Source organism: Haliotis cracherodii, unplaced genomic scaffold, assembly GCF_022045235.1.
Source record: "Haliotis cracherodii isolate W230 unplaced genomic scaffold, xgHalCrac1.p SCAF_4, whole genome shotgun sequence".
Lineage (NCBI taxonomy): Eukaryota > Metazoa > Mollusca > Gastropoda > Lepetellida > Haliotidae > Haliotis > Haliotis cracherodii.
The window spans coordinates 41,192,694-41,201,698 of NW_027266297.1; the positions used below are offsets into that span (position 1 = coordinate 41,192,694).

General features: G+C 42.0%; 2 protein-coding genes across 2 annotated transcripts; both read left to right on the top strand.

Moving 5' to 3' along the window:
• Positions 1-2,896: 2,896 nt before the first annotated feature.
• Positions 2,897-4,778, top strand: LOC139479421 (uncharacterized). Its single transcript, XM_071262273.1, has 2 exons — positions 2,897-3,325; positions 4,563-4,778. Exons 1-2 carry the CDS (start codon positions 2,897-2,899, stop codon positions 4,776-4,778), a joined length of 645 nt encoding a protein of 214 aa, XP_071118374.1.
• Positions 4,779-5,643: 865 nt separating this feature from the next.
• On the top strand, positions 5,644-7,026 carry LOC139479422 (uncharacterized protein F54H12.2-like). The gene has a single exon (XM_071262274.1). The coding sequence runs from the start codon at positions 5,644-5,646 to the stop codon at positions 7,024-7,026; it is 1,383 nt and encodes a 460-aa protein (XP_071118375.1).
• Positions 7,027-9,005: the final 1,979 nt, after the last annotated feature.

The window sequence follows — 9,005 nt, forward strand, 5'->3', positions numbered from 1 at the left end:
AGCATTCCCTTTGAAGATATGTCCCCCTATCATAGAAAATTGCTCGCAGAGCTTGGTATCAAAGGGGTGAAAGCCACGGGAACCAAACTTTTTGGCACATTGAAAGACAAAGAAAATTATATCATTTACTTTGCTACTTTGCAGCAATATTTACAATTGGGTTTGAAACTGAAAAAAGTACACAAAGTTTTGAAATTTACTCAGTCCAAATGGATGAAGCCCTACATTGACTTTAACACTCAGAAACGAAAAGAAGCCACGGATGACTTTTCGAAAGATTTGTTTAAACTGCTCTCAAATGCCGTGTATGGGAAACAGTTGCAAAATGTAAGAAATTACAAACAAATTGAATTGATTGCAACCGAGGAAAGACTGCGAAGGTTTTTATCAAAATCCAATTTCAAAAGTGTAAACATCTTTTCGGAAAATTTGGTCGTGGTATGCATGGAAAAGGTGTCTGTGACTTTGAACCAACCCGTCGCCGTGGGCTTCACCATTTTGGAACACGCAAAAAGACTTCTTTATGACTTTCACTACAATGTCATGTTGAAGGAATACGATAGTGACAATGTCAGGGTCCTCATGACAGACACGGGTAGCTTGTTTTATCAAATCTGGTCCCCCGTGGGTACTCCTGTCTGCGATCCTCAAGACTTTATGTCAGCTAACGCCCACCTCTTTGACACCTCAAACTATCCCGTAGACCACCCACTTCATTCCATGGAAAGACACAAAGTCATCGGTTTGATGAAAGATGAAGTGGGTGGCAAAACCATCAGAGAGTTTGTCGGACTTCGTCCCAAAAACTATAGTTTTATTTTTGACAAAACTCCCGGTGAAAGGGTAGAGAAATGCACTGCTAAAGGTGTGCAGAAAGCTTTTGTCCGAAACCATCTGCGTCACCGGATGTTTAAAGATTGTCTTTTTAAACACCAACAAAACATGGCAACATTTCATCAAACTCGATCCATTCATAACACACTCTTGACAGTCAAAGTGACCAAATTGGGTTTAACTCCTCAAGATGATAAGCGATACTTGCTGGCAGATGGCATCGAATCTCGACCCTATGGATTCAACCCTATTTAGAACTTTGTAACTAACATTCCCCATTCCAAGAAAATTAAAAAAATGAGATCGTCTAGCAAACAATGACCACATCCACGAAATGATGAAACCTCTGGAGTGTTCCTCGATACGTGAAAGGTAGTAAACACATTTCATTTTTGTTGTTTTTAAAATACTTTTGGAAAAATATGTTGTGAAATAAATTTTAAAAAACCAGTTAGTAACGAAAGCTAGAAAAATAATGGCAGAAACAAAATAGGTTTGACATCAACACATAGAAAAAAATTGGTTTGACATAAAACTGAAAATAGATTTTATCAAATGAAAAAAAACAAAAAAAAACCAAACAAATAAAATAAAACACTAGAAATATGTTTGAGAGTAACAAAATATGTTTGATAAAAAAAATCAAAACTCATACAGAAAAAAAAAGGTCCAGGATATAAAGTTTAAAAAAAATTAAAAAATGTGTTTTCTATAAACAGGATGAGTGGACGAGCAACGTCCTACCACTACAGGGTGAGAGGGGGAAGAGGAGAACTTATCCGAGATGGGGCACAATCGAGACGATCTCTCCTTGCTGCTTATCTTGCTGGACGTCGATCTCTGGAGAGAACCCTGAGAACTCATCGTCAACGGAATAGCACATCAGTGGATATATTAACAGGACCTTTCACTATTAGCGTTCGGGAAGTGAGTATTCCCGAACCAAATCATAATCTTCGATCAAACAGAGAACAATTTGAAATGGTCCTTGAAAAGCTTTACTTGGACCGCCTACGTGTCAAAGTGAATGAATTGTGCAATAGTAATTGTTATTGGTGTGGTGAGATAAATCACCCATCGCAACGCAATCATCAGTGTTTGATGATGGAGCCGGATGAACGTGTGATGATGTACTTTGACGATGCTTTAGAAGCTGTGTCCCATGGCAACATCCTCGAAGAGGCGAGGACACAAAAGAATTCTTCTGGAGTTGACTTCCTGGACATTCAAAACCTGCCTTATGAGAATGTTGATGACTTGAACAGACATTTTTTAACTTCTAGTAGGAAGGAACAATTGGAGGCCAAATTGATTGAGATCATATGATGAGATCATGAAAGTATTCATTTACGTATCATAAATTGATGAAATAATGCATAGTCAGTAAATTGATTTGATATATTGTAAATAAATAATATGTCTGTTACTCAGTGTGATAAAAGTTAGAATAAAAGAATAATGTGTTCTTTTCATGCGTGTTTGTCTCTCTTTGTCGAATGGATTATGAACAAGAGATAACAGAATGGTTATCAGAGAGAGTTTGAATAGTATTCAACCCATAAATATACTACATAAACACCCACTCAACAACCAATGAAATGTTTTTTTCATGTAGATCCAATCATCAAAGGTTTTCATGAACACGTGATCAACAAACTAACCAACCAACCAATGAATATGAAATAATAGAATAGTGTCATGCTCGTCATTGCACTTAAATCACACGCATTTCATCCTGTACCTTCAGAGACTCGAGTTGTGTCAGAAAAAACACGGTTACTGTATCATGGCACCAAGGTTAGTGTTCACTCCATTTTGATTTACAATTAACATAGCTAATGTCTTTTAAGTTGTTAATCATAGTTTTAGTGTTCACTCGACATAGCTATTGCCTTTTAATTTGTTAATGCTGGTATTTGTCACTTTTTGGTTTTTAAAGAAAAAAAAGAAAAAAATAAATAACAGAGCTGTCACAGAAATTCTAAATTCGGTCATTCTATCTTTAAACAGAGTGGGAAGAAAAGACAAATCTACTTTCTATTGCTGGAAGCAGGTCGTGAAAATGCCACACACCCTAAACGAGGCAGTCATTCGTCAATCTCACAAATGGTTTCCAAGTCAAGACGAATGCGTGAAGGATGCCAAGCGCAAGTTTGAAGACGAATTCAACATCACGAAGCGAGTCATCATCAAGAAATCTTGCTGGGCACTGTCCGCGGACGAGGTTGCTATGGCGGAGAAGATGAAACTCGTGGAAAACCTATTGACTCTATGCTACTGTATTCAAGTCACCAAGATAATCAAACGACTGTCTCGTGAACTGTGTTTCGGGTGCATGTTCGATGCGGAAGGTGAACGGGACCACACCTGCAACATGTCTGAACAACAACTGGTGGAGAAATACTTTAACATGACATCATCCGACGTAGACGATGGAGAGGTGCACGAAAGCTGTAGAAAACTGCTGCTAGAAGACCCGAGTTTTCCAGATGTGAGGGACTTTAACTTGGTCCCGTATCTATGCAAGGACTATCGTGACTCTCAATTTAAAACGTCTCAATGGAAGGAGGGATTGAAAGAACACGTCGAGAAAATGTAAAAGTTAGACAAAAGAATGTGAATGTACATTTTTTTTAAAATAACCTTTTGACAACTGTATGGTGAGATGTTTTCTCGAACGTTATGTTTGTTTGTTTATTTCAATTATGATATTGAAAATAAAAATCAATGTTGAAAATTTGTTTTGTTTTGTATTTCATCTTCAGACACGCATAGATGACAATGATATAAAACGAAACATCATCCATTATATTCTATCATTACACGATGAGCTCGAGAGAGATAACTTCTGACAAAGTACTGGAAGATTATTATTTCACTCCCAGAAATCCGGGGGCGTTTTGGGGTCCGAGTAAACTCAAAAAGGTGTTGAAAGGTCAGTTGAAAGGTCAGTTGAAAGTTCCAGCGAGGGGTGTCAGACGGTTTGTCAACAATCAAGATGCTTACAGTTTACACAAACCCGTCAGATACCGTTTCAAACGAATGAAAGTCAGAGTGAATTCTATCCATGAAATGTTTGACGTGGATTTGGCCGACCTGTCTAGGTTTACGAAGTGGAACGATGGTGTGAGATACTTGCTGGTGGCCATCGACATATTGAGCCGCTTTGCATTCGCCCTTCCGTTAAACAATAAGAAACCAGAAACCGTCTTGAAAGCTTTCAAACAAATCCTCGAGCAGCAACGTCCCGAGAAAGTGAGAGTAGATGGTGGAAGCGAATTTAAGGGCGCGTTCAAGACGTTTTTACAAAAACCAAAGATAAAACTCACCATAGCTCGCAACGAAAACATCAAAAGTAATTACGTGGAACGTTTCAACAGAACACTGAAATCGCTGATCACCAGATACATGACCCACAATAACACCAAACATTATCTGGACGTTCTGGCGGATTTAGTATCCAATTATAATCATACCCTACATTCGTCTCTAGCCCGTCTCTCTCCAGCAGATGTCGATAAAACCAACGAAGTGAAAGTGTGGAATCACATCTATCTGGAAAACCTCTGAGAAAAGTCAAACCCGTCATCAAGAAATACTTATTTAAATTGGGCGACCTGGTTCGCATCTCATACCTCAGGAAACCTTTCAGCAAGGAACTCGATCTCAAGTGGACGGAAGAACTGTTTAAAGTGGCCTAACGTTACAAGAAACAAACCTTCCCTCAGTACAAGCTGAAAGATTTTCACGACGAACCCCTGGAAGGCAGCTTTTACGCGAGCGAACTGCAGAAGGTCGACAAAACTGCGGATGTCTTGTGGCAGGTGGAGAAAATTCTGAAGAGAAAAAAGGTGAAAGGGAAAACCTACGCTCTCGTACGTTGGCTCGGCTGGCCTTCGTCTTTTGATTCCTACGTAGAAGAGAGCGAACTGAAAGACCTCTAAAAACAAAACAAAAAAAACAATGGAAAAGTACATCTTTCTGAAAAGCACAGATTCCAATACGACAGCCTTTCCGGAGAATTCCCCTTACCACTTCCGCGTCAAATTAAATCAAAGGTTAACCTTCGACGGATTCTGGACGGTGTCTTTGGTCGAGCTCAATTTTGGAAAGCTGAATCTGACAAATATCGCCGGTGGCGACCCCTATGTGGACGTGTTATGCAACTTAGGCAACAGTTCGTTGGTGGGGGAAACTCAACTGGCCTTATTGAGATGCATCGATCTGAGACAGGGACCTACGTACACTTTTGGTACCGAATTTAACATTCGTATCAAATTGAAAGAAACCGACAATATCGAGTTGTATTTAAAGTCGGCAAATACCTCCATGCCTTCATTCTTAACGGAGGAGACCTATGCCACACTTCATTTGAGACGTTATCCTTTCGTGGAGTAGCAGTAGTACTGTGACCATGGATTCGTCTTCACGTCCGCTGTACTTTCCCGACTACGCCAAGTTTAAACATTACTTTGACAAAAAGAGGTCGTCTAGACTAGTCAATGGGAAATTACAAAGGATGGTGATCCAACCCCATCGACCGACAGCAGCAGCAGCAGCACAAACAGCACAACGGTCAGATACATCTAAGATGGCCGTTCAAATGACTTCCGAATCCCAGAGCGAGGTTGACAGGGCAGAGCCTCAAGACAAGAGGGTGAAGGCTTTAAAACGAAAGGCAGGAGTCAAATGCGTCACTACGAAGAAAATTCGTCGAACTGACAACATCAACGCCACACCTTCCAAGACGGCGAAAGTGCCCAAGTGTACCCCGGTGAAAGAAGACGATATCTTTAGTTAAAAGTAATCATGGCTCTGTTGAACGATAAAGAATCCGAAGAGCTGGTGCCAGAAACTTTGAACCTCTTCACTCTACCCCCTTATCAGACTAGCGTTCAGAAACATTACTTCGTCAACGTGCGCCCTTTGAGTCAAATCAACGATTCAACGCCTTTGGAATTTCACGTGTCCAATTCCGGAGGCGACTACGTCGATCTGAAGCGCACCCGTCTGCACCTCAAAGTCAAAGTCACTCAAACGGACAGTACAGCTTTGGCAGAAGATGAAAATGTGGCCCCCGTGAATCTGTTTTTGCAGTCACTTTTTTCTCAAGTGACGGTCTACCTGCAGAATCAGCTGGTGTCTTCCACCAACAACCATTACGCTTACAAAAGTATGATGAAGACCCTGTTGGAGTATGAACATGAGGCCAAGAGCACTCAGTTGACCACGCAGCTGTTCTACAAGGACGTAGCCGAACAAAACTCTGACCTGGAGAGCAGCAACGTCACCGGATCTATCAACGGCGGAATGTCATCGAGAGCCTCCTACATAGCGGACAGCAAAGTACTGACCATGTCGGGACCCATCTACGAAGATATCTTCGACGTTAACCGGTACAGATTGGATCCTAAATTCTGCTTGATGAGCAACGTGACCGAGCACGAATTCAAAGTTCAGATCTTGGACGCCTACCTGCAGGTGTGCAAAGTCAAAGTCAACCCCGCCCTGATCTTGGCTCACAACGAACTCTTCGTAAAGTCCAACGCCCTCTACCCATACACCAAAACCGAGGTCAAGGTCACCAGCATCCCCACCAGCCAGCAGACGCACTCCATCGACAACGTGTCCAACCCGGTGGCCAACAGATACATCGTGGGACTGGTGGAGAGCGCCAGTTTGAACGGGTCGTATACCAGAAACCCCTTTAATTTCAAGTCCTCCATGCTAAAAAAAGTGACCCTGTACGTCGACGGCATCAGTGTGCCGAGTCAACCCACAGAGGCGGACGATGTCGAGTCTTACGTCAACATGCTCGACGGCATGGATCTCTGGAAGAAGGACGAAGGAAACGCCATCACCAGAAGCGACTTTCTCTTGGGGAGCGCCTTGTTCGTCTTCGACCTGGACAAGATGTGCGAAGATTCGGAGTACCTGAACCTGGTGAAATCGGGCACAGTCAGGCTGGAACTGGAATTTAAATCGGCACTGATCAATCCTCTCAGTTGCGTTGTCTTGACGTGTTCGTCAAGTAAGCGAGGCGATGAAGGCTTCTCAGTGGATGTGCGCCATACAGTGCGACTCGAGCTTACAGAGACACGTGTTAGGCGTTTATGCAAAAGATACTTTACCCGTGCTCCCCCCTTCTTTGCTGAAAAAGGGAGTCGGTCTCATCGTCAATACAGATGTTAGACAAAACAGAGGTCGCCACTGGATTGCTGTGTATCTCCGAGGAAACAACAGAGCAGAACTGTTTGACAGTTTGGCAGAACCAGTTGACGTTGTATTCGATCATTATTTAAAGTCCTACGTCGGTTCTTACACTCGCAATATTCCACAGTTACAATCTACAGATTCCAAGGGGTGTGGGCTTTACTGCTTGAATTTTTTACTGTGTATATTTAAAGATCATTTAAGATTGAACCAGATTGTCCATCAGTTTGATGTCAATGAATTACAATGGAATGACGCCTTTGTCACTAGTATCATTTGTAACTACTTCAAATACTGCACTCATGTGAGCACTCCTTGTATTGATTTTTAAAAATATTACTGTGCTTGTAAAAAAATAAAAAAAATAAAAAGTGGTTCAATTCCAATCATATCTTTGTTGTGTATAAATAACTTTGACCGGTAGCCATTCAGATCAGTTCTGAGGTCGACAGCGGTAGCGATAACATGGAAGAAAAGAAGTGCCTGATACCTTTTCACACACCAGCTACCATATCAGTGTTAGGTGGAACTTCAAGCGGGAAAAACGTTTTGGACCGCTCGACTCTTAAAACAAGCCGATACCACGTTTGATCCGCCGCCCAACCTGATTATTTACTGTTACGCCGTCTGGCAAGATGTCTACAATGACATGGAAAGAACCATTCCAAATATTCGATTTCAAGATTCACTACCTACAGAAGACCAGCTAAAATCTTATTCATCAGAGTCGGGCAAACGATGTCTTCTCGTGACAGATGACTTCATGCAGCAAGTTTGCAAAAATCAGTTGTTTTTACATCTTTACACCACGCTATCGCATCATCTGGGGATTTCCGTCATCAACATGCAACAATCCGCCTATCCCAAAGGAGAATGCAACAGAACCATGTCTCTGAACACCCATTACTTCGTTCTGCTATCCAACCCGCGTTCAGCGCACGAATACAAAATTTTGGCATCGCAAATATTTCCGGGACAGGCAAAATATTTTGCGGAATCCTTTCAAGATGCCGTTGGGGGGGAAAATTATGGGTATCTCGTTTTGGATGTTTCGCCTTGTACTGATCTGCAGTATGGTCGTTTGCGCACTGGAATATTTCCCGATGAAGTGTGTACGGTGTACTTGCCCCAGTGATGTTACTAAACAACAACAAAAAAGGTGATTTTGCACCGGAGTTCCAACATTTCACTTTCAACCCTCGAAGCGAGCAGACCTTTTTCGTCGTCGTCGTCATTATGGATGTATGTGGAAGATTTGACGACGTAGTTCCAGACTGCGCCAAAGCAGACCTCTGTACTGAGGTGTATGGACAAAAGTTTAGTGACAGACTAAAGACTTTTGACAAGTGGCCACTGCAGATGAAGCAGTCACCAACATCCATGGCTAAGGCCGGATTTATATACACTGGGCAATCTGATAAAGCCTACTGTTTCAAGTGCAAGCTACGCGTTCATCGTTGGATACCAGAAGATGATCCGATGACCGAACATTTCCGACTCTCTCCTCACTGTAGCTATATCCACATGGTGGACAAGCCCCAAAGTCAACAAGAAAGGTTAGACCAAACAAAAATGCTATAAAACGACATCGGTCAACGCACGCTGGAACATTTGTGAGCGACCATCTCAACATGAGTGAGCTACTAGAAAAACACGTGACTTTTCTTCTGATGTTGAACCAAGCTAATGCCGGACAAAGAAAAGCTTTGTTGAAACACGCGTAGGGCGACCAGTTTATGGCAGTGATAACTCTGATATTTAACATTCTGAGAGGAAACATACACTTACCGGATGAGGATAAAATACGACTGTCGCAACACAAGAAGTACATTCGTATCTTGACCATCAAGACGATCGGCCGACGCGTCAAACGGGAGTTGTTAATCACGCATCATTCGATTCTACCCATTTGCATAAGATCCTATCGATCCCACCTCTCAACCCTTCATGATGAGCAA

Excerpts from the sequence above, each read along its gene's own strand:
- LOC139479421 (XM_071262273.1), top strand. The coding sequence starts at position 2,897 with ATGCCACACACCCTAAACGAGGCAGTCATTCGTCAATCTCACAAATGG. Across the intron at positions 3,326-4,562 it reads AAGACCCGAGTTTTCCAGAT|TACAAGCTGAAAGATTTTCA; the intron begins GTGAGGGACTTT and ends ACCTTCCCTCAG.
- LOC139479422 (XM_071262274.1), top strand. The coding sequence starts at position 5,644 with ATGGCTCTGTTGAACGATAAAGAATCCGAAGAGCTGGTGCCAGAAACT.